The 23,850-nt window shown below is 48.9% G+C and overlaps 1 protein-coding gene across 7 annotated transcripts; it reads left to right on the top strand.

Annotated features, from left to right (window-relative positions):
• The first annotated feature begins 4,884 nt into the window (after positions 1-4,884).
• Positions 4,885-17,331, top strand: Htr3a (5-hydroxytryptamine receptor 3A). Of its 7 annotated transcripts, none has more exons than XM_017595928.3 (9): positions 4,885-5,136; positions 7,331-7,494; positions 8,664-8,708; positions 9,672-9,781; positions 11,483-11,652; positions 14,678-14,838; positions 15,165-15,375; positions 15,827-16,048; positions 16,575-17,331. In XM_017595928.3, exons 1-9 carry the CDS (start codon positions 5,070-5,072, stop codon positions 16,886-16,888), a joined length of 1,464 nt encoding a protein of 487 aa, XP_017451417.1. In that variant the 5' UTR covers positions 4,885-5,069; the 3' UTR covers positions 16,889-17,331. The 7 variants fall into 7 exon arrangements, with proteins under 7 accessions (XP_017451417.1, XP_006243083.1, XP_063122271.1 ...); XM_006243021.5 differs by having other exon boundaries at positions 4,888-5,136; positions 7,331-7,497; XM_063266201.1 differs by having other exon boundaries at positions 4,890-5,136; positions 16,590-17,331.
• The last annotated feature ends 6,519 nt before the right edge of the window (positions 17,332-23,850 follow it).

The raw sequence follows: 23,850 nt of genomic DNA, 5'->3' as shown, positions 1-23,850 counted from the left end.
TGCTTCCCCTGCCTGGGAGGAGCCCGGCGGTCTGAAGCAGAGCCCAGGAATCAAATTAGCCAGGCCTCTGCTGTTCCCTGGTCCCCACCGGCCAAGGCGAGTTCATCAGGGCCTCACGCTAATTCTTATCTTGTTTAAAAGGGGCAAAAGTGACTCCGCAGCTTCATCTGAGGCAATTTACACCCGGCCACTGGCCACGGCTCCAAGTTCCCTCTGTCTATTGTGCCATCAAATCCATTATTAGGACATTTCTTCGGGGGAAACTTGATTGCTGTTCTATCAGTGAGGCTCCCGGGCAATCTATCTCCATCTGAGGCCACGGCCTGCTCGGCTCCCTCTAATCCCGTTATCTGAGGGACTAATTCTCTAATGCGCACGCTGCATACAATGTATCCGCTTTCTCTCCTAACCCAATTGGATGTCCCAAAGGATTCCAGTACTGAACGCAGAAATGAAGGCTTAGGGCCCGTGGGACAGGGTGTCCAGTCTTTCTCTTGGCATTCTTTTATTCTTAGTGTTAAAGATCGAATCCAGAGCGGCAGTTCTCAACCTGTGGGTCGACATCCCCTTGGGGGGGGGTCACATATCAGATATTCTATATACCAGATATTTACATTATGATTTATAACACTAGCAAAATTACAGCTACGAAGTAGTGAGGAAATAATTTGATGGCTGGGGGTCACCACAACATGAGGAACTGTATTAAAGGGTCATAGCATTAGGAAGATTGGGAACCACTGACCTATACCACTATCTTAGGCTTCCGGATGCTCTAAATACTTTTAACTTATATTTTGGAGGGGTTTTCTTTGAGACGTGGCCTCATGTAGCTGGGTCAGGTCGGTCTTGAACCTTTGCATCTGTTACCTTCCCCTCCCTCGTGCTTGGATCACAGGTGTGTACTACCACACCTGTGGGCTTTTGCCGTTGTTACTGCTGCTGTTTTAATAGTTTTGAATTTTGAGATAGGGTCTCACTCAGTCACCCAGGCTAATCTCAGACTTCTTGCTTTCTTGCATGTTTGTTTCTTTGAGACAGGGTCATGTGTATCTCAGGTTGGTCTTGAACCTTTGCTCCTGCTCCCGGTACTGAGATTACAAGTGTGCACCAGTGAGGTTTTGGTTGTGTGAAGGGCCGGAGACTGAATCCAGTGCTTCTTGCACAACGCTCCAGGCAAGCTCGCTATGAACGGAATACGTATCCCCAGCCATGCTTGAACCTTCGTCCCCTTACTTCAGCCTCACAGGCAGCTGGGATGACAGCTGTGTACTACTGTGGTCTCCATCCTACCTCTCAATGGGTTCCGATGTTTATATATGGTGGGTACTCCAATATACAGTGTGGAAGGTCCACTTCCTGGAGCAGGGTTATAGGAAGAGGCAGCCCACTCCGCCTCCATCTTCCTTACATGCCTCTTCTTCCTTCCCTCCTCCCATCTCTCTTCTCTCCCTCTTTGTCCTGCCTGCCTCAATCTCTGTCCTGTTTTCCAGCCTTGTCTCTTTCCCCTTCCTTTCTTTCTCCCTTTATTTTTAAATCCTCCTCTTCTTCTATAGACATCCCCCACACCTAATATCTTCAGTTTCTTCTTTCCCTTTTCTCTCCCACTGTCGTGTGTCCCCTGTCGGGACAAGGTAGCTCTCGATGCTTCCTTCTGATTTTCCATATTCAAACGAATGGTGTGGCTTCAATATGCACTAGAGCCCCAGCGTGGAGAATCTAAGCATGGTGATGCGGCCGTGGGAGAGCAGTCAGCTCCTTGATGATAAACTATCCATAGCAGTGATCCAAGTGCATATGCCTGCTGGAGGCCCAACCCTGGCTTACTGCCATGCGATGGGATCCCAGCACTTAGAAAGTGGAATCAGCCAGATCAGAAGTTTAAGGTCAGCCCCAGCTACACAAGATCTTCTGTTAAAAAGAAAAAGTATGCTATATTATCTTCGTGCTAGGAATGAGATCTTTATTGCCACAATGTTTGCCTACCATGCATGGAGCCCTGGGTTCCAGCCTCGGCAATGTGTGTAGTGGGTATAGGGGTGCACATCTGTAAACCCCAGAATCTGTGAAGTATTAAGTGTTTGTCATTCTTGGCTATAAAGAGAGTTCCAGGCAAGCCTGGGTTAAGATGAGACCCAGTCTAAAAAATAAAATAACAAGAAAGAAAACAAACTACAATTCAAAAAAAAATGTTTCCTCTTGCAACCCATCCCACGCATATAGTGGACTGAAAAAGGAATTAAAAAGAACACAAGTGTTTTGTTGTTAAAGTTTACCATTGCAGATACAGGGGAACCTTGTCTTTAATAAAAAGGAGACAGAAGAGTCTCTCCACTTAACCGTAGTTGGGGGCAGGGCTGCTCCAAGCTGAAATTCATAGAGCCTTTTATGCAGACAACGTTTGAGGCACCGGCTGTACCTACAAGTGCTAGATGCTTACCGGTTTAACTTACAAAGTGAAAGAGACACCTCTTTCAAGAGAGCCAAATTTAGACAGAAATTATTAAAAAATGTTTACAAAAGGGGGAAGGGGGCTGAGAGGATGGTTCAGTAGACAAGAGCATGCATCGCTCCTGCAGAGGACCTGAGTTCAGTTCCCAGCATCCACTGTTGGGTAGTTCACAATCCCCTGTAACTGCAGCTCCGTGGGTCCAACACCCCTGGCCTCTATGTACCCACAGGTCCATATTCCCACACAGACACAGACACAGACAGACACAGACACAGACACACAAAAAATAAAAACACATTTTTAAAAGAAACAGAGAAAGCTATGAAATTATACGTAAAGTATATTTTATTTATCATTTATTTACCTTTTCATGTATGCAGGGACCCAGGGATGTCAGAAGAGGCATCGAATCACCTCTAATTGGAGTAACAGACAGTTGTGAGCTGTTGTGTCGGTGCTGGGTCCTCTGGAAGAGCAGCCAGTGCCCTTAACCACCAACCTATCCTTCTAACCTCCTATTTTCTCCACTTTATGGAAGGAACTCACAGAAAAACAAACTCCTTCTGGGACAGTGAGCCTGAGGAGGCTTGTAATTATTCTTTATAATTTCCTAAAACGAATACTACACGTACTTACTGTATCTAGCAAAATGTATGAAAATAAATATACATGACCTGCAAAATATTTTTTACAAGGTTAGAGAACTTGCTCAGAGGTTAAAAGCCTATATTGCTCTTGCAGAGGACCCATGTTCAGTTATTAGCACCCATGACAGGCAGCCCACCCCCACCCCCATCTCCAAGAGGATGTCTCCATCCCCCTCACCCCCACCCCACCCCACCAAACCTCCCCACTCCCTGGAGGCTCCAGTCTCTTGGAGGTTAGGTCCATCTCCTCTCACCGATGCCAGACCAGGCAGTGCTCTGCTGTACATGTGTTGGGGGGCCTCGTATCAGCGGTGTATGCTGCCTGGTTGGTGGCTCAGTGTCTGAGAGATCTCAGGAATCCAGGTTAGTTGCCACTGCTGGTCTTCCTATGGGTTGCCCTCTTTCTCCTCAGCTTCTTCCGGCTTTTCCCTAATTCAGCCACAGGGGTCACCAGCTTCTATTCATTGGTTGGGTGTAAGTATCTGGATCTGACTCTTTAGGCTGCTTGTTGGGCCTCTGTAGGAGGGCAGCCATGCTAGGCTCCTGTCTGTTCCCCTGTGTGCAGCAAAACTCCTGGGAAGCCTTCAGACTGTTGGATCTTCCATATATTCGTATTTTTAACTCTATGTGTGTGGCAGGGAGGGAGGGAGGAATGGAAGGGAGAGGAAGAGGGGGAAGGGGGAGGGGGAGAGAGAAGAAGAGGGAGAGGGGAAAAGGGAAGGGGAGAAAGGAGGAGGGGGACAGAGAGGGATCAAGATCATACTCTATACTCTATGTGTAGCCTGGGCTGGCCTCTGTCCTATCTCACCGCAACCTCCCAGGTGCTGAGATTACAGTTGCCAATCACACTGCCTGGTCCTTTTGCTTACTGACCCTTTAATTAATATTTTGTTTGTTTCCTTGTTTCCTGAGACAGAGTTGTCATGTAGCCTATAGTTCTCTGGAACCAGATGTGAAGCTCAGAGTGGCCTGGAACTTCTGATCCTCCTGTGTCTTTCTCCCTGGAATTACAGGTGAACACCACCATACCTGGTCTAAAGCACCTTTTTACCTGTGTTGCTAGAGGTTGAACTCAGGGCTCTACCACTCAATCATGTTCCCAACTTATGATAAGAATGCCATCACAAAAGGCCACCCATTTGATGATATTTGTTAAAGCTCAGAAAATCAGGTACAGACGTGTAAAATGTTATTTTGTTTTCCCCAATTCTTGGCGGCACCTGCCTTAAGTAATTCGAGTACTTGAGAGGTGATCTCAGGAGGAGCAGATGTTCAAAGCCATTCTCAGTTTCTTAGTGGTTTCAAGAACAGCCTGAGCTGCATGGGACCCTGGCTTAACAGACAAAGCAAAACAAATCAAAAGGAAATTAAAACGAAACAAAAAAAAAAAACTTTAATTGAGTGAGGCTGAAGAAGCGGACTTTTAGTGTGACCCCTGCTACCCTCTCTGTCACCTGCTTCACCAGGGGCATTACATCAACTTGAGAAGCCAAAGTATGCTTCTGGTTGTCTCTGCTTAAACCACCTCGCAGCCCTTCCCATACTATACCTGTGAAAGAAAAGTACTGACAGTGAGAGCCCAGTGTCCAGTCCCACAGCTGTCAGGCTGCATCTTTCCTTCACAGACCCTGTAGGCCCTTCCCCAAAACATTTCTTGGGCGAGATGCGGCCAAGCCACCTACTCTGGATGGGTGGGCTGAACTCCCGCTCCTGACATCTGCCAGCCGACTCCCCTCCCCTTCCTCCCGCCCTGAAACCTGATCCAGCTGAAAAGCGCTTGCTAGAAAACTTGGCGGCTCCCCAGCTCTGGTGGCCGGGAGTGCCAAGCTGCAGCCTCACAAGGTGCAGGCAGCAGTTGGAAAAGCAGCCTGCCTGGGACATGAGGTTGGCAGCGGGTGTGCAGGCTGGCAGTCTGGGGGACTCATCCTGAGTGGCTGCTCCGAGGCCCTCCCACATCCGGGAAGCTTGCCATGCCGCTCTGCATCCCGCAGGTGCTGTTGGCCTTGTTCCTTTCCGTGCTGATAGCCCAGGGAGAAGGTAAGGAGTTTGGTGGGGAGGGGAATAGCAAGCTGGGATGGGGGAAGTCCTTAAGTCTCAAGGGGTTGAAGGTAAGAGAGGCTGGAGCCACCGGAAGGCTGGTGGTTTGAGAAGTTGAGCCCAAGGTGAGCCTGCTGCTGAGAAGGGAGTAGAGTCCATGAGAAATACCTAGGTGTGTGCTGGAAGACGGTTCCCATTCTCCTAGCCTTGCCTTTCAGCTTATCAAATGGGAGCAGCTACGGACCTGTGAGCTCATTCAGTCCACTTTTCCTGCCTGTAACCACAGTCCAGAGAGGGAGAATAATTCATTCAGGGTCACACAGCTTGTCTGTAGCAGAGTGGGGACCAGAACCACTTTAGTAACCTTTTCTTGCTTTTGCTGGTTTTGTTGCGGAGGTCCTGTGGGCTTTCTCCACCCCCAGGTTCCTGTAAGGCTCACCTCCAGTAATGTCAAACTTTCCTACCCATTCTACTCAACCTTCTCCTCACTGCCTCGCAAACAAGGTGTTCAGCCACATAGGATCTGGTTTGTTCTATTGCAGACCACATTCAGCCCCACAGGAAGGCCCTTTCTACACAGCTGGGTTGTAGCATCTTGGGAGACGATGAGAAGGGTGCCACCAAGGGGAGGAACTGATAGGAAGGCTAGGAATAGGATGCTCTTTTCCAGAAGCTGTCGTTGGGAGAAACAGGGTAGATGGATGAGAGGGAAGTTGCATGTGGTAAGTGCTTTGGGCTTTCTTGCCTGGCTTGCTCTGTCCTCCCAGTTATGATCTTGTTCTGAGGTCTGGCTGCATTAGCCAGACACTCCCCAAACCTCCAAGAGTCCCCCTCAAAGCCTATCGGACTCCCCCGACAAGCCTCTCCGATAGTAGCGAGGAATCTGGTTTGAGTCTCAGGTTCTTGGCTAGCAGTGCCTGCTATTTACCTTCCCGAGCCTTGGGGATTCGTGTCTGTATAATGGTCTCTCTTAGCGGAAGACTTGTGCAGATATTATTCCATTATTCCAAAGGAGACTCTCAAAAATGTCTCTGGAGGATGAGGATACAGTTCTGTTGGTCGAGGCCTGCCTGGCACGCATTCACAAAAGCCCTGGCCCCAATCCCCAGCACTGCATAAACCAGGAGTGGAGGTATAATAAGTCTATAATCCCAGCATTTGGAAGGTGAAGGCAGGGGGATCAGAAGTCCGAGGTCTGCCTTGGTCACATGACAAGTTCTAGGCTGGGTGAGATCGATCCTGTCGGAAAAGCAAAACAAAATAAAACAAACTTAAAAATAGCCTCCCGCTTCCTATTTCTGTTTGCTCCCCTCTGTCCTTCCAAACAGGAGGGAAGCTTATGTGGCAGGTAGACACACCAGAGGAGAGCCTGCAAGAATGCTTTAGTGGGGTTGGGGATTTAGCTCAGTGGTAGAGCGCTTGCCTAGGAAACGCAAGGCCCTGGGTTCGGTCCCCAGCTCCGAAAAAAAAAAAAAAAGAACCAAAAAAAAAAAAAAAAAAGAATGCTTTAGTATCTGGAGACGCATGTGAGGGCAGGATAGGAGGACTCGGTATTGTTTAGTAGTAACCAGCCTCAGTGGCTCCCAGTTTGCAAAGGAGCAGTCCATCCTGCAGCCTCACCCTCTTGCCCTCTGAGCTCTGGCCCTCTGAGCTGTGCCCTCCCCACCCACCGACTTTTGTTTTGTTTAATGTACTACACACTGCTTCACGAGTCTGCATCTCATCCTTGTCCAGGGGCCTCAGTAACCTCTGTATCTTCTCAGTTTTAGTGTGTGTGGTGCCCATGTGAGTGGGGCTGTCCCATGTCACTCCTGCTTTTTGAGTTAGTGCCCCAGTTCCCCACAGGAAAACCAAGGAATACTCAAACCCCCCAACAGCACCAGGGCCTGGAGCTGGGGTTTCTCTTTAAAATTACATTTTGTTTTGTATTATCGTTGTTGTTGCTGTTGTTGTGTGTCTGTGGTCACACACATGCCTTGGCGTGTATGTGGGGGTCAGAGGACAAATTGCAGACGTTTTCTCCTTTCACCATGTGGATCCCAGAGATTGAACTTGAGCTATGAGTCTTGGAGGCCGTGGCCTTTGCACCCTGAGCCATCTCTCCTGTCCAGAGGAGGAAATTCTTTAATAGATTCTAAACCGGAACAAGAGAAGCTGGGCTCTGGCATCTGTGTTAAAGTGCTCTCCATTCCAGGCAGCCGGAGGAGGGCCACCCAGGCCCACAGCACCACCCAGCCTGCTCTGCTGAGGCTGTCAGATCACCTCCTGGCTAACTACAAGAAGGGGGTGCGGCCTGTGCGGGACTGGAGGAAGCCCACCCTGGTCTCCATCGATGTCATCATGTATGCCATCCTCAACGTGGTGAGCTGCCCTTGATCTGTTTGGGGGAACCAGAGGTGCCATGTAAAACCAAATCACCTACTGGGCAGTATGATGGGTACCAAGAACCCTAGTACCTGTGGTCTGGCACCATGGCTGGGGACAGATTGAAGTTGTATATGCACAGCTGCTCAAACCACAGCCCTAGGCCACCGACATGCACCTCCTCCCAGATATGGTCACCTCCTGCACATGGTTATCCATGTAGAACATGAAGGGAACTGTGTCCCCCATCATCTCTAGACCCTTAGTGCCTTACACAGGTCCCTGAGTGGCAGGTGTCACTAAATGGCAACAGTAGATACAGTGCCAACTAATAGATCAATTAACTAATCAATAACTAGAGTAGGGTGGGGTGCACTGCTCAGCAGACGGTGCAAAGCACCACATGGCGATGGACAAGAAGGCGACTGCAAGCTGTCGGCTCTCCCCCTCACAATGGGGAAGCAGGGCCTGACTTTACAGGTTGCTAGGCCAATCCCCCCATCCCCCCAATACACAGGAGGGGATCACGGTGCTTAGAACATCTCCGCAGAGAATAGCTAAGGGCAGGAGGCTGTGCTGCTGCAGAAAGGTCAGACTTGGAAACAGATGGAGGAAAGGGAGTAACCACTTTTTCTATTCCACAGTTTGGAGTCTCTTAATTTCGTAACATGGCAGTCCATGTCTGCATTATGTATGTATATGTATAAGTATATGTTTAAGTATATGTATATATTATATATAGAAATCATAGAAGGTAAGATATCTATATGTATACTATTAAATATATATGAATCTGATAAGCAATAACAACAGAAAATATGCACAATTTGCACATCTTTAGGGTTTTGTTTTGCTGTGTTTTATCGAGACAGTTTTACCGTATTCCCAGGCTGGCCCGAAGCTCACACAATCTGTCTGACTCAGCCCTGCTGGGACTGGACTACAAGCCTGTGCCACCCTAGCTCACTATGTACCTTGGAGGTTGAAAAGAAATGATTGCCTTTCTCCCTCGCTGTATCTATTTAACAGGCCAGCATCTCCTGGCTGGCCAGCAGCTTGAGTTCATCTCCTTCCCTGGTCCTGCCTTTCCAGTAGGATGAGATGTTCAGTACCAACTTTTGTTTGTGTGTGGAACCACATGCCAGCCCCTTTTACTTTTACAGGATGAGAAGAACCAGGTTCTGACAACCTACATATGGTACCGGCAGGTGAGCAGACCAGCCCCCCACTTCCTGGGACACCCCCCCTCTCTCTCAAGGAGTCAGGAATCTCAATGGCCACAGTGAAGGAAGGTGGTGAGCAGCCCTAGAGGCACTGAAGACAGATACAGGATCAGGAGTCTGAAAGGTCCTGTCTTAGGGCCAGGGGAAGATGGGTGGGGACATCCTCCTGGCCCCCACCCCTGGTTTCTCAGATGTTTTAAAGCATCTCAGACAAGTGCTCAAAGGCTAACCCTGAAGGAAGGACAATTCCTGGCCCGAGAACTCACACTATAGTGGCTTCACGTTCACGTGAACAGCTCCAACTTCTAGAAAGTTCTTCACTCTGTATGAAGTTGGATGACAACCAAATGGAGCAATCAACACAGGAAAAAAATAAAACTATCCACTTAACCCCCAGGACCCTACCCTTTTGTCACTTGTCTAGTTAAGATAGTTGTAGGTATGTTTCAGGACTTGGCTGAGCTCTGGGGAGGGAGGTAGACTGGAGAGGCCTCACTCCAGAGGCTGTATAGACACATCAGATATACACAGGTCTCAAATCCCTTCCTATGACCATGGTCATGTTCTGTCAGCACCATACACTTGTGGGACAGAGAGCAAAGTATAGGAACACTGGTCCCTATCAGACAGCTCCATTCTTGTGTCACTGAAGGACCCCCTTAATTCAGAACACACCCTGTCTCATTGGCAGTGAGCCAAACAAGAGCAGGCAGCATGTTTCCCTAGAAGATGCTACAGCCGTCTGTGTTTTATAGATACAGATGAGTGAGAGTTGTAGAGGTGGGGTCTTTTATCGACCAGGAAGAGCCATGTGTCAACACCCAGATTTCCCCCTAGAAAATGCCCACCTACTGCCTGAGCAGAAGGGATAGAGACCTGTCTGATTTGCAGGTGACCCTCACCAACGATGGGGGCATCTGCCTTTGACAGTTTCTGCTTCTCCCACAGTTCTGGACCGACGAGTTTCTACAGTGGACTCCTGAGGACTTCGACAATGTCACCAAATTGTCCATCCCCACCGACAGCATCTGGGTCCCTGACATCCTCATCAATGAGTTGTGAGTCCTTTTGTCAGAGCATAGCGGGCTGGGAGGCTATGGTTAGGGAAGCCAGGGACAGTGACAATTTCCTCTCTTGATCAAGTTCAAGCTCTCCTTGACGCAGTTCTCTCTTGTTCTTGATCACCCTCTCCCTTTCTTTCTGAACTGGATGCTACAACCTTATGCTTCTTAGTCCCAGGGACTCTAGCATAGGAACAGAAGCCAGTGAGTGATGTCACACCGAGTTCTAACAACTTAATGGAGACAGCTGCATTTGTCAGAGGGGACAGTTACATTTTTTTTTTTTTCTTTTTTGGAAAGGAGCAAAACTCTGATGACAGCCAATGCTTCTGGTCACAGAAAAGATTGGGAGCCAAGGAACATGTTCAAACCTCCCAAGCCACACGTGTGCCTAGCAGGCCACAGTTGGCACCTCTAGTATGAAGTGGGTCCCATTACCTTTTGTTCTCAGCAGCCCAACATTCTCCCATTGCCTTCAGCCAGCTGACTTTCTCTCCATTCTGCAAGTTCATCCAGGGTCCACCAACTGGACATCTGAGTGCAAAGGCAAGGAAAATGCATGGGGGAAAGACAGGACAGGGAGAGTAGGCTGGGGCTGTGATTCAGTTGGTAGAGTATTTGCATAGCACGCTCAGTGTCTGGCTTCCATGTCTAAACCCAATGTGGTGACACACCTATCATTTTAGCACTTGGGAGATGGAGGCAAGATTATTAGAAGTTCAAGGCCATTCTTGACTACATAGAAAGTCCAAGACCAGCCTGGACTACATGAAACCTTTTCTCAAACAACAACAACAACAACAACAACAACAACAACAACAACAACTACTACTACTATTACTACTAATGGAGGTGACAGAGGGATTCATTCAGTACTAACTGCACTGTCCAACTTTGACCCACCCTTGAATGCCCCACATGGCACAGGTGGCAAACATTCTAGAAATTTCTTTCTGCTCTTATCTTTCAGTCTACCCCCAAGAAGGCCAAAGGCCGGGGCTGGGGATTTTGCTCAGTGGTAGAGCGCTTGCCTAGGAAGCGCAAGGCCCTGGGTTCGGTCCCCAGCTCCAAAAAAAAAGAACCAAAAAAAAAAAAAAAAAAAAAGGCCAAAGGCCAGGCCCTGGGCTCAGTCTACCACATGCCTTAGAGTCCAGGCTCAGTAAAGACAATTCCTGTTGGATTTTCCTAGGCTCCTCTACTCCTCTTGAACTCTATGCTCTTCCCTCTGGAGATGATCGCTCTCATTCTGGGGGCTTCTAGAGATGGGAAGCAAAGCAAAAATCAGAGTCAGAACAGAACATATGATTCTTCTCTCCTATCAAACCACTGGCTCTTCTGGGAGCCAGCTCTACTCTAGTGCAGGCTGGTGTGCCAGCCTGGAGAGAGCTGGGCGAGCTCCCTTCAGCCAGTGGCATTACAATCCATGGGTTCCTTCTCTGCCTTTGAGAGCTAGGTTGCTAAGGGAGTTGAAGAAAAGAAACATCCCTCATTGTTTGGAGCACAACCTCAATAATGGTGGGTCAGAAAGCTAAGATTGATAACATTGGAAAACCATGGCCAGATAAAATGTCTGGATTATCTTGCTCTCTAGATCCTCCCTGAATTTCTTTCCCTATCGGGCTACTGAAGAGTTCTTTAGCCATCCATGGTGAGGGTCTGCCTCTTCAGCCTACAAATCGATCCCTCTTCCCTGACCAGTGTGGACGTGGGGAAGTCTCCAAGCATTCCTTATGTGTATGTGCACCATCAAGGTGAAGTCCAGAACTACAAGCCCCTACAGCTGGTGACCGCCTGTAGCCTTGACATCTATAACTTCCCGTTCGATGTGCAGAACTGCTCTCTGACCTTCACCAGCTGGCTGCATACCAGTGAGTATGTGGGCTTGTGGGTGGGGCAGAGCTTGGGGCTCCTAGGGACCGGGGGCCTGGATTCATCTTCTCTTAACCAAGTCACCACTATTTCTTCCCTCCCTCCCTCCCCTCATCCATTTCTTTCATTTGTCTGGTTCCTTTGTGGTTCTGGGGATCTAACCTAAGTAAGACCTTGCACATGCTAGGCAAATACTCCACCACTGAGCAGATATATCTGCCTCTTGTCTTTTTAATGTCAATGAGCCTCTGTTTCCTCTTCCTCCAGATGGACTCAATATTGCTGTCCTCACTGCCTCCTTTAGTTGCTTCAAGGATTAATGAGGCTCTAAGGCACCCAGCAAGGGACAATTCTTACCTAGCTCCTCAAAGACCTGACAGGAAGTGTGTCCCAGATCCACCCACTCCTCTTCAGTCCTGGGTCAAGCCACTACCTCTGCCCAGGTGTCCTCATTCCCTTCCTTCCCTGGTCCTCCCCATGCACCAGCCCCACTGTGGGTTCACGTTCCCACAGCCAGGGAGCTCTTATTAAAATGCAAATCTGATCATGTCATTTAAAGCCCTCAATGGCTTCCCAGCAGTCCTGGGACCCAATCCAAATCCTTGACCTGGTCCTGCCCACAGTGTTCCACAGCAGTTTCATCTGGTGCGTGCCAGCCCAGCTGTCTTCCTCTGGACGCTGCGAGGTCCTGCCTGTTCTTTTTATTATAGGCTGTCTCCTCTCCTAGGCTACACACTTCTCCTCCTGCTTGCCGCACCCCAGCCACAGCCTGGTCAACAACTCCAGTCACCTGGTTATGCCACAGGGCTCATCAGCTCCTGGAAGGCCCTTCCATGGCTCCCTAAACTAGCTGTCTCCCAGGCAGCAGTTAAAAACCGTGCGTTTTCTTACAGACTTCATCTCTTGACAATACTTGTTCAGTCCGTGTCTAATTTTCTCATGGATATAATTTCAGAGGAATGGGAACGTGGTTTCTGGTTCACTCTTAGACTCTCCAGCACAGTGTCTGGTCCTGAGGGTTTTTTTTTTTTTTTCAGAGCTGAGGACCGAACCCAGGGCCTTGCGCTTGCTAGGCAAGCGCTCTACCACTGAGCTAAATCCCCAACCCCGGTCCTGAGGGTTTTTATTGAGTGCATACATGCCAGGCACACTGCTGGACTATAGCAAGACAGTCCTTCCTTCTCTGACCTATTCGTTACATTAAACTTCAATTATGGGGGCCGGAAAGATAGTTCGCTCTTCCAGAGGACCCAGGTCCAGTTCCCACCACACCACAGGATAGCTTTCAACTGCTTGTAACTCTAGTCCCATAGAATATAATGCCTTTTTCTGGCCTCCACAGGATGGATGGATATATATATATATATATATATATATATATATATATATACATATATATAAATATATAAAGAATACAACATGACATGATAGAGTCTTCCAGTCCCTTCTCTTTGCATCTCCACCCACATACATGTGCATGCACACACATGTGCTACTATGAAGAGCACATATTGCATACACTATCATATAGGGCTACTTGACCTTTTTTTACTGACAATGAGTCCCTGACCCTTTTCCAACTTAGCGTATATGAGTTCTTCCTCATAAACTTTAACTGCAATAGACTCAAGTAGGTGTATCGTTGGACACCTAGTATTTTATTCACCAATGGACAGTTAGATCTTTTCCTTTATTTTCTTTGAGGTGTGTGTGTGTGTATGTGTGTGTGTGTGTGTGTGTGTGTGTGTGTGTGTGTGTGTGTTCATGTACATGGTGCTTATATATGTGGGGATCAGAGATCAGCCCAGGGTGTCTTCCTCAGCTGTTTTTCATCTTGTCTTTTTAGGGAGGATTTCTCACTTTTCCCCTGTACTTGCCGATGAGGCTAGGCTGGCTGGCCAGTGAGCCCGAGGGACTCCATTGTCTTTACCTCTCCAGAACTGGACAAGTGTGCTCCGCCACACCCAGATTTCTTGTGTGACTTTTGGGGATCAAATTGAGGTCTCATGCTTGAATAGCAGAAACTTTACTCACAGAACCGTTTCCTCAGCTCTTCTTCTACTTAAAAAAATTTATTTAGTTTACTTTTTGTGTATGAATGTTTTGCTTGCATGTATATACCTGCACCCTGTGTGTTCCTGGTTTCCATGGAAATCGGAAAAGGACATCGGATCCTCTGGAACTGGAGTTACACATAGTTGCAAGCTTCTATGTAGGTGTGCGGAACCAAACCCAGATCCTCTGGAAGAGCAACAAGTGCTCTTAACTGTTGAACTATTTCTCTACTGGCCACACCAACACTTTTTGGCTTTGAACTCAATATATGAGTTCAGACTGGCCTCCTAGATTGGTCTCCTGGAAATCCTCCTGGCTCCCACGTACTGAGATTATAGGCATGTGCTGATAAGCCTGGCAGGATATTTAGATCTTTTGGCTCGATGGACATTATTGTGTTTCCAGATAGATAGATAGATAGATAGATAGATAGATAGATAGATAGATAGATAGATAGTAGATGGTAGATGGGTAGATGGGTAGATGGGTAGATAGGTGGATATGTGGATAGGTGTATAGGGAGATTGATAGATTGATGATTAAGATATATAGGAGAATTTATTTTCTTAGTTATTCAAAGACAGGTAGTTAGTTCTATGAAGGCAGAGGTAAAAATCATTGTGCTCTATTCATTTTCTAGATGCAAAATTCTAACAAAGAAACATAGAAGGCTGTTTGGAAGGTATGTGTAAACAAGTGAGAGACAGAGAGAGACAGCATCTGATGGATGCTTCCTCTGGTTCTTTGCACTGTGCTCTCACTATAGGCTTGCGAGAAGACAAAATGTGTTCTATCACCCCCTGTATGGCTCAGGAAACCAGGACTGAGAGTTAAGGGCTGAGTCTGCGGTCTAGAGATCTGACGACAGGGTTCCTTGGGTACTGTCTACCCTACACACCTACCTTCCACACTCAAAGGTTCTATGATTGAGATTCCAAAGCTTGTTTGGCCTTTCGTCTTCTCTCTCAGTCCAGGACATCAACATTTCCCTGTGGCGAACACCAGAAGAAGTGAGGTCGGACAAGAGCATCTTCATAAATCAGGGCGAGTGGGAGCTGCTGGGGGTGTTCACCAAATTTCAGGAGTTCAGTATAGAAACCAGTAACAGCTATGCGGAAATGAAGTTCTACGTGAGTGGGCATGACTGTGGATGGGGTGGGGACAAGAACACTTAGACCTCCACATTGGGGTAGCATGGCAAGGGAAACTGGGAAGGATACAGTAGCCTCTTTGCCAACTCCAAGTCCATATACATGTCATGCAGCTTTAGCAAAGGAGACAGGAACTAGATTGAAGCATTCCCTGTTTATCCTCAAATGCCACAAGCCTGGGTCTGTCGCTGTCCTTCCCCAAGCAATCCAGGCTGGAAGTTCTATAAGAGAAGGAGCTGGGTATGGGGTGGTGGTTCCTGTTTCCTGTCTGCCTAAGATCCCCCAAGCTTCTATCCTGGTCCCAGGTGGTCATCCGCCGGCGGCCTTTATTCTACGCAGTCAGCCTCTTGCTGCCCAGTATCTTCCTCATGGTTGTGGACATTGTGGGCTTTTGTCTGCCCCCGGACAGTGGTGAGAGAGTGTCTTTCAAGATCACGCTCCTTCTGGGATACTCAGTCTTTCTCATCATCGTGTCAGACACACTGCCTGCAACGGCCATCGGCACTCCCCTCATTGGTAAGGCCTCCCTGATGGAAGAATTCACTGTGACAGACTGAGGGAAGAGTTCACTGTGACAGTCTGAGGGAAGAGTTCACTGTGACAGTCTGGGGGAAGAGTTCACTGTGATAGACTGAGGGAAGAGTTCACTGTGATAGACTGGGGGAAGAGTTCACTGTGACAGTCTGAGGGAAGAATTCACTGTGATAGACTGAGGGAAGAGTTCACTGTGACAGTCTGAGGGAAGCGTTCACTGTGATAGACTGAGGGAAGAGTTCACTGTGACAGTCTGAGGGAAGAGTTCACTGTGACAGTCTGAGGGAAGAGTTCACTGTGACAGACTGAGGGAAGAGTTCACTGTGACAGACTGAGGGAAGAGTTCACTGTGATAGACTGAGGGAAGAGTTCACTGTGACTGATACCTGCCCTATTCCCTCCCACACTTAGTGTGTCTCTTTCTCTGGCTCAGGTGTCTACTTTGTAGTGTGCATGGCTCTGCTGGTGATAAGCCTCGCTGAGACCATCTTCATTGTGCAGCTGGTGCATAAGCAGGATTTACAGCGCCCTGTACCTGACTGGCTGAGGCACCTGGTCCTAGACAGAATAGCCTGGCTGCTCTGCCTAGGGGAGCAGCCCATGGCCCATAGGCCCCCAGCCACCTTCCAAGCCAACAAGACTGATGACTGCTCAGGTGAGAGAGTATAGGGACAGGTTCATACAGAGAGTCTGGAGCAGGGATACTGGATAAGATGTGGGAACTGGGTTCAGGATGGAAACAGGAGGATGCTTCAGCCAGAGAAGTCAGTCAGACCGGAACCTTGTGTCCCTTCACTATGTAGACCAGGCTGGGTTTCACAGAGATGGGATTAAAGGTGTGCACTACCAGGTCTAGCCAGGCTCTGTTGCTTCGTTTGCAAACCCCTCATCAGTTTAAGGGTGGGATGTGGGCAGAGAAGGGTTCAGAGGAGCCAGGTGGCACACACCTCTTATTTGGGAGACATGGGCGGGTATGTCTCCATGAGTTTGATGCCGTCCTGGTCTACGTAGTAAGTTTCAGACCAGCCAGCAGTACATAGTAGGATCCTGTCTCAAGAGGGAAAGAGAAAAAAAGAAGGTAGCATGCAACTGAGGTAGACACCAAAGTCAACTTTCAACCTTCGAAACAATGCGCACCGCCACAACGCCAGGGCACCCCACCACCCTCTTTTTATACTCAGGCTCTCTTCTTCCAGCCATGGGAAACCACTGCAGCCATGTCGGAAGCCCTCAGGACTTGGAGAAGACCTCGAGGAGCAGAGATAGCCCTCTTCCACCACCAAGGGAGGCCTCGCTGGCTGTGCGTGGCCTCTTGCAAGAGCTGTCCTCCATCCGCCACTCCCTGGAGAAGCGGGATGAGATGCGGGAGGTGGCAAGGGACTGGTTGCGGGTGGGATATGTGCTGGACAGGCTGCTGTTTCGCATCTACCTGCTGGCCGTGCTGGCTTACAGCATCACCCTGGTCACGCTCTGGTCCATTTGGCATTATTCCTGAGTGGGTACAGCCTGGCAGGGAGGGGATGTGAGTCCTGCATCCTGTTTCCAACACCAATTCATCTGAGCAACCCCAGTCCCCTTGTCCCCTAAACTTAGCACTGAAGACCCGGTCAGACCCCCCGACTTCGCTATCATGACTTTAAAGCATGATATCCTAGATCAAGAGGAACCAAGACTCCTCTAACTTATTAAGACATCAAGCCCTGGTTCCTTTTCCAGTACTTCTGTGATTATGGCCCTTGGGATGGCTCATTTCCACAGTTTTTTTTTTCCTTTTTGATCAGAGGAAAGCAAATTCTCTTGCCTAGGTGCCTGAGACGTCTGTGCCTGTTTTATCCAGGCCCCAGTGGCTTCTTCTTCAGCTCACTTGTGGGTACTTCCCTAGCGCTCAGCCTCATCAACCAACGGGGGGAGGGAATAATAAAATGCTATGATATCCTATTCTCCATCTGTGACCATTTGTAGCTAGCTTTGGGGAAAGGTGGGAGGACGGGGTTCCCTGTAGTTTCCGTTGAGCGATGCTTCCTGGACCAGGGGACTAGAAGATGGCATGCTCGCCATCGTGGCAAAACAATAGAAGGTGGATCCCAGTTTGAAGGTCAAGAGTGTGTGTTTGTCAGATGAGAGGAGAGAGGAAGACGCTGCAAGGATCCATGTGGGCCGACTATTCTGGAGTTATGGTCTCTGGGGAAAGCAGGGAGCAAGCTTTCCCTGAAAGGGAGATTCACTTCAGCACCACGGCTAGCACCCACCTGTTCTGTGCTAGGAGAAACGGAGACTGCAAAGCCTCGATCTCTTTGAGAACTTTTACTAGCCGGTGAGCACATGATGCCCCTAACCAAAATAAGCAGGACATGGAGGAAGGCAGAGCTAGGTTAATGCTTTTGCATGTAACCTATCCTGACCACTAGTCCTAGATGTCAGGCCTTAAGACATGCTAAGGAAAGTCCCCAACTCCATTCCCCTCCACCTGACAGGAAGGTCCCCAACTCCACTCCACCTATCTAACAGGCATCCAGGGAAAGGAATTGTCCATCTTAGTCTCAAGAGTGTATAGAGGAGATTTATCCTGCTCCTATCTTCTTCCTCTTCCTGTCTTCAGTTGCTTGTCACTCAAAGTAAAGCATGGTAGAGGGGGACTAGGCAACGACCAGGGTAAAGGGACAGGACCCACCAAAACTGTCTCAGATGAGAGCAAACAGTTCCATGACCTCCTAAACTATTGCAGGGCAGCCAACAACATGAGTCAGTACAAACCCTCTGAACGATACGTTCTCGCACCCCCAAACTTTGCAGTTTCAGTTCATAGAACCATATGGGAGGCTGGGCAGAGGGCAGAACCCTGGGGCCTTGGGTTTGTCAATTTGAAAGACTGTAAGGCTGAAGAAAGTGTTCCCCTGGTTTATCTTTTCTTAGTTGCCTCTTGTCTCAGGATCCCCACTATGCAGAAAGAACTTCTAGATTCTAACTAGCTGCTTAGCTCCTCAAATGAACTGCAATTGAAGTCTCCTGGCCGGTCACCCCTGCTCCAAATACATGAACTTTTGAGATGACTTCAGAATTTCGCATGTATTTTTGTTTTGTTCGTGTGGGGATCAGGGTGTGTTGGCAAACCAGAGAGGGCAGGACATGGAGTTGCCTTTGGTTGAGCAAGATTGGGCAAGAGGTAGGGACGGCTCCCCCTGTTCAGAATAGACCCTTCAGTTCCTAGAGGCCCACAGAGCCTAGTCTTAGAGTCAAAAGCTGCTACACCTACTAGGACCTCTGGGCATAGTCACACACTATCAGAAGGGTCTCCTGTCCCGGGTCACAAGGATAGAAAGATGGACAGTCAATGCACCACTGGCCATTAAGTGGGTGGCTATTGACAAAGTGTTCAAACAGAAAGCTAGTAAGACACTCATCAGACTATTGATTCCCCATCTCCCCCTTCTCACCCTTCATTCGAAATCAATGGGGCGACAGAGCCCAGCATTGAGGCGGCCAATTAACCACCTCAGGAATGAGCTGCTGCGTGTAACATCTTCTGGTCCAGCGGCCACATCCAATAGGACCATTGATCTGGCATATGGGCCATGCTTCCCAGGGATGGGAAACTGAGGCCCAGTACTGGAGTGCGGCCACTTCTGCTTATGAGTGCTACCCTTGGACTAGAGGCATCTCTGTCTGGGGACACCTCCGGTCACCTGCTTCCTCCCTCTCTTTCATAAGCAAAGCTCAGGCTGGGGCAGTCCAAACAGATGAGGCCGGGCCTCCAGTCCCCAGTATGTCAATGAAACAGACAAGTAAAGCCAGGAATGATGAAACGTTTACATCTTTACTCCCAGCACTCGTGAGGCTGAGGCAGGAGGATTACTGTTAGTTGAAGGTCAGCCTAAGTTACAGTGAGAGTCTGTCGTGAGAGGGCGGTGATGTTTATGGTTCAGAGAGAGTTATTTGATGTAGCCATATTGGGATAAATCAGATAAAAGGGTACGGTGACCCTAAGTTCATGTCTGGGGTACTGACGTGAGTTTTAGTTAGGATTAAGTGAAGGAAGATTGTGGCAAGTGATTCATATGAATAATTAATCAGTCTTGGTCTAGATAAGGATCTGTTTACTACTCCCACCTATCACTGTCTCTAGGTGGTCTCGAAAAGCCTTTGGCTTGAGGGGTCAAGGTGGTCAGAAGATAATGGCTTCTACACCGGTATTGTCCTCATGTGGGGAGTGGACAGTTGAAAGTAGGAATAAGACAAGTTAGACACTCCTGAGTGTTGATCATTCAGACCCACGGAGGAGAGCGCCAGGCTCTAGGTAAAGAAGACACAGTAGCAGGAAGGCAGAGAACCAGCCAGTCCCTGCTTCCGGTTAGCTGTGAGGTATTGAGGCCTTGTAACGCACTCCAGCTTCTACGGGCCTGCTTTACTCTACATGGCCCCACTGCATCTGATTCTGCCCCACGCAAAGAGAAAGACTGTGGTTCTCCATACTCCCCACCCATCTTACTTCCCAAGTACTCCTCGGCCTATCCTGATCCACCCTGCTTCATTCTCTCCAAACCAGAGACAAGTGAGCATGCGCAGCAGTCAGTGAGCCTTGGTGCTCCGAAAGTCTGCAGCTGATGCTGTTAAGAGACTGCCCTTGGTTGCCAGGAGGGAAGCTGCTTTTGCTCCCGCTGTTGGCCACCTGCGCTCAGCGGCCTCAAAGGCATGCCCTAGAGTGGACACCTGGCAGCTTTCAGGAGAGCTGGCACGGGGGAACTGAGTTTAGCAGCCAGTGCTGGAGACAGTGAGTTCCCCCAGCCTAGCTCAGAGGAAAAAGTTTCCTGGTTGATGGAGGGGGGGAAAAGTACAGCCCAGTGTTCGCCAGCCAGATTCTCCTCCCTCCCCCCCTCCTCCCCCAGCCTCTGAATCAATACATTCTGAATCTAATCTAATAACAGAGATTTAACGAGGGGATAATGCGCGTGGAGCCGCCAGGCGCTTTGTCTCTTCTTTCGGGAGGCAGCTGGGGCCCATTATCTGGGGACAATGCCCCATGCTAATCACTCCCTCTGCCTCCCTCTGCATGTTTGGGGGAGGGGGTTGCCGGGCAAGAAGGGGCAACTCCCATGACTGCATTGGAGGCGGGCAGGATAAAGTCAGACCGGTCCAACCCACCCGCACAATTGCCTTGGCGGAACACCAACTCCTTGGCCTTTTCCTCCAGCCACATAGGGTGCCCTGACCTTTGAAGGGTCGAGGGTGCCCCATCGCAGCGGCGTGCTACCACTAGGTATCAGCTGGGAGTTGGAGGGTTTTTTTTTGTTTTTTGTTTTTTGCTTTTTTGTCTTTTCATTTTTCTAACGTAGTCCTCTATAATTTAAAGCTATTCCCACCAGGGCTTGTGATGGCTAGCCCTGAGTGTCATGGTCAGAGAATAAGAATACCCCATCTTAAAATAGAAGCCTGGCTCTTCAGTGTCCCCTCTCAGACTGTGTCTGCATCTCTAACCCCTCTTTCTCTCCCCAGCCCCTTCTCTCTGGAAGCGTGGCGGTTAGACTGGAGGAAGAACTTCCTGGCGAGGCCGATGCTAAACAACGGGTACTAAATCAGGGGTCTGGAAAGAACAAATAACCTTGTGTTTCCTAGAAGGCTTTCAGAAGGAGACCTCTAATCTCTGTAGCTTGGGAGGGGGCTGCTAGGGAGGACTGCAACAATAGTGCAGCCCTGCAATGGTGAGTCCATTTGCCTCAATTCACTGTTGGAGCTGTGCTTGGACACCCCACTGCCTTCTGAAACATGTTTACTGTTGTGGGGTGTCAGACCCCAAATGTAAAATCTGTCCCCATCTTGAGTCTCTTTGTGTGTCCGCCTACTCATCTGTAAAGTGGGGCTCACACACTTCCCACATCTTAGGTATTAGGGGTTCTGAGATCCCATGGAAGATTCAGGGAATCTACAAGGCTGTAGTAGAGAGAGGCATCTAGCATCATGCAGGCCCTTCTTGATCAGCTCAGGGAACCATTCAGAATGGATCCTGGTAAATGGTGGCTAGGGACCTTTGTCCTGCTTACCCCTATTAAGGGGAGGCAGAGTCAAATGACCTAGTCACTTACCTTAAGGCCATGGGCTAAAAGAGCCTGCCTGTGCCATGCTGTTTCCAGACACCGGTGTCCTTTCTGTCCCTCCTTTATCTCTCACACTCACCCTGTCCCCCCAGCTTCTTAAAAGAATTCCTCTATAAAACTTCAGCCTTGAGTTCCTGCTCTGCCAGTGTGAGAGCCATGAGCCTTCTAGGATCACATTCTGAGCCTGGCCAGCTCTCCCATGAAGCCCTACCTCCCTGTGTCCCTTTGTATGAGCACCAAACCCACAGAAGAAAGAGCTTTGTGAGTGTGACACTTGGGACTACAGAAACTCTGGAACTCATTTCCCCCAGCTAGAAAAACTTCCCCCCACTAAAGGTTCAGCAAGAAATACTCAAGCAAGATGGGGCCAAGGCAATCACTACCTGACTTCTAGATTCTGTCCACCAGGTGGCAGCAAAGCCCAGAAGTTTTATGGCAAGTCAGGCACAAAGCCTCTTACTGCCCCTTCCCTGCTGTGCCTCCCAAATACATCCGTATCCCTCACCAGTGGTGTCTGCAGCCTCCTTCCTTCAGGGACAGCCCTTTCGTCTGGGCCAGCGATAAAGAACAGCCCTCCTGAGCTCCAGGTATGGAGGCAGACACAGCTCTACCACACACGGCTGTGCCCGCACTGAGCCCTGTGCTCTGAGGCTCCTGCCTATGCTCTGGTGGAATCACATCCCATCTTCTCATGCACAAGGTTGGCTCCTCTAGCTCTCCCTCTTTCTGCCCATGTGATGAAGATGTGGGTATGGAACACTCTCGCCCAAAGCTCTCTCAGCACAAGCCCTCAGAGGATTTTTGTTTCTCTCTTCTGCCCAACTCCAGCCCATGCTACACAAACTTGGAACCACTCTTCGCCATCCTGGGGAAAGAAGGACCAGAGGGGAATGCTGGGTACAAGTACTAGGACCAGATTGGTGGGTGGACAGACAGGGTAAGTGCCTGGGGGACACTCATTTACCAGAGGCTTGGCTCAGGAAGGACAAGAACGCATGGCTGTCCTGAAGAGAGGGCTTTTAAGGTATCCTTTAGGTATCTTGACAACGTAGACAATGTCCACACTGTGGCTACTGCCACACCCACTAATCCTGCCCGCCTCTTCCCACCCCACCTTGGCAAACCATCAGCCTAATACACTTGCCCTGTGGTTAGTCCTTGTGAACCAAAGTTCCCCCCAAAAGCCAGCTCTGTGGTGAGGGTTTGAATATTAATTGACTGATTAGAACATCCGTGGCTGTGGAGATTTGCCATGTTGCGGATCCGGAGCTAAATTTACCACGGCTATCTTTAGTGCCTATTAATAGCCATTGATCACCCATGCCTGTATCTAGCATGGCATCCTTTTGACTATCAGGTAAGAGGTTTGGAGGGGAACCTTAGCTTTACACACCCCGAGTGAGCTTCCATTAACCAACGCTAAGCATCCCTTCAGATCACACAGAACCTTAGCTCTACAGCAGGGACTTCCCCGCTTTACTGGGCAGTATGTAGTTTTTGCTACCCCACTTTAAGCTCCAGTTACTAATCCCAACCCAGATTCCCTTGGATCCATGGATTAAAAAAAAAATCACACACACACACACACACACACACACACACACACACACACACACACACACCCCAGTTAATCTTAAAATGCCTTTGTTAGCTCAATGACTGGGCACTCTAAACCACCCCATGCATGTCAGATAGAGTGGCCATTGGCCACTCCAACTGAAAACTCAAACAACTGATTGGCTTTATCTCCTGCTGCTACTGCCTCCTTCTTCTCCCCCTCCCCCTTCTCCCGATCCCTCTGTGTCCTCCCGAGCAACTCTAAGTGTCCTGCCCCATCCTTAGTCATTGGTCACTGGTATCTTGATTGATTGATTAAGAACCAGTTGGGGAGGGCTGGAGAGATGGCTCAGGGGTTAAGAGCACTAACTGCTCTTCTGGATGGTCCTGAGTTCAAATCCCAGCAATCACATGGTGGCTCACAACCATCTGTAATGAGATCTGATGCCCTCTTCTGGTGTGTCTGAAGACAGCTACAGTGTACTCATATATAATAAATAAATTAATCTTTTTAAAAAATTTTAAAAAAGAACCAATTGGAGAACAGGACCTTAGCATCAGCGCCACCCTCTACATACTGTAACCCACCTACCTGCTACTCCCACAGTAGAGTTGGTCAATGCACTAACTGGCATTTGTTCTACGACTGTGACTATTTCCACAGTGCAACATGGCATTCAGGACAACTGGAATCCACATTACTGGCCGTGGTCTCTCATATTTGGCTCGGAATAAGCCATCTGCTTCCCCTGGAATGAGAACTGTAGGGTTTTTTTGGGGGGGGGGAGGTCGTTTTTGTTTGTTGTCAACT

Source organism: Rattus norvegicus, chromosome 8, assembly GCF_036323735.1.
Source record: "Rattus norvegicus strain BN/NHsdMcwi chromosome 8, GRCr8, whole genome shotgun sequence".
Lineage (NCBI taxonomy): Eukaryota > Metazoa > Chordata > Mammalia > Rodentia > Muridae > Rattus > Rattus norvegicus.
The sequence above is the reverse complement of the archived record's forward strand: the minus strand, read 5'-3'. Positions and strand labels throughout refer to the sequence as shown.

Excerpts from the sequence above, each read along its gene's own strand:
- Htr3a (XM_006243021.5), top strand. The coding sequence starts at position 5,070 with ATGCCGCTCTGCATCCCGCAGGTGCTGTTGGCCTTGTTCCTTTCCGTG. Across the intron at positions 5,137-7,330 it reads GCTGATAGCCCAGGGAGAAG|GCAGCCGGAGGAGGGCCACC; the intron begins GTAAGGAGTTTG and ends TCTCCATTCCAG. Across the intron at positions 9,782-11,482 it reads GACATCCTCATCAATGAGTT|TGTGGACGTGGGGAAGTCTC; the intron begins GTGAGTCCTTTT and ends TTCCCTGACCAG.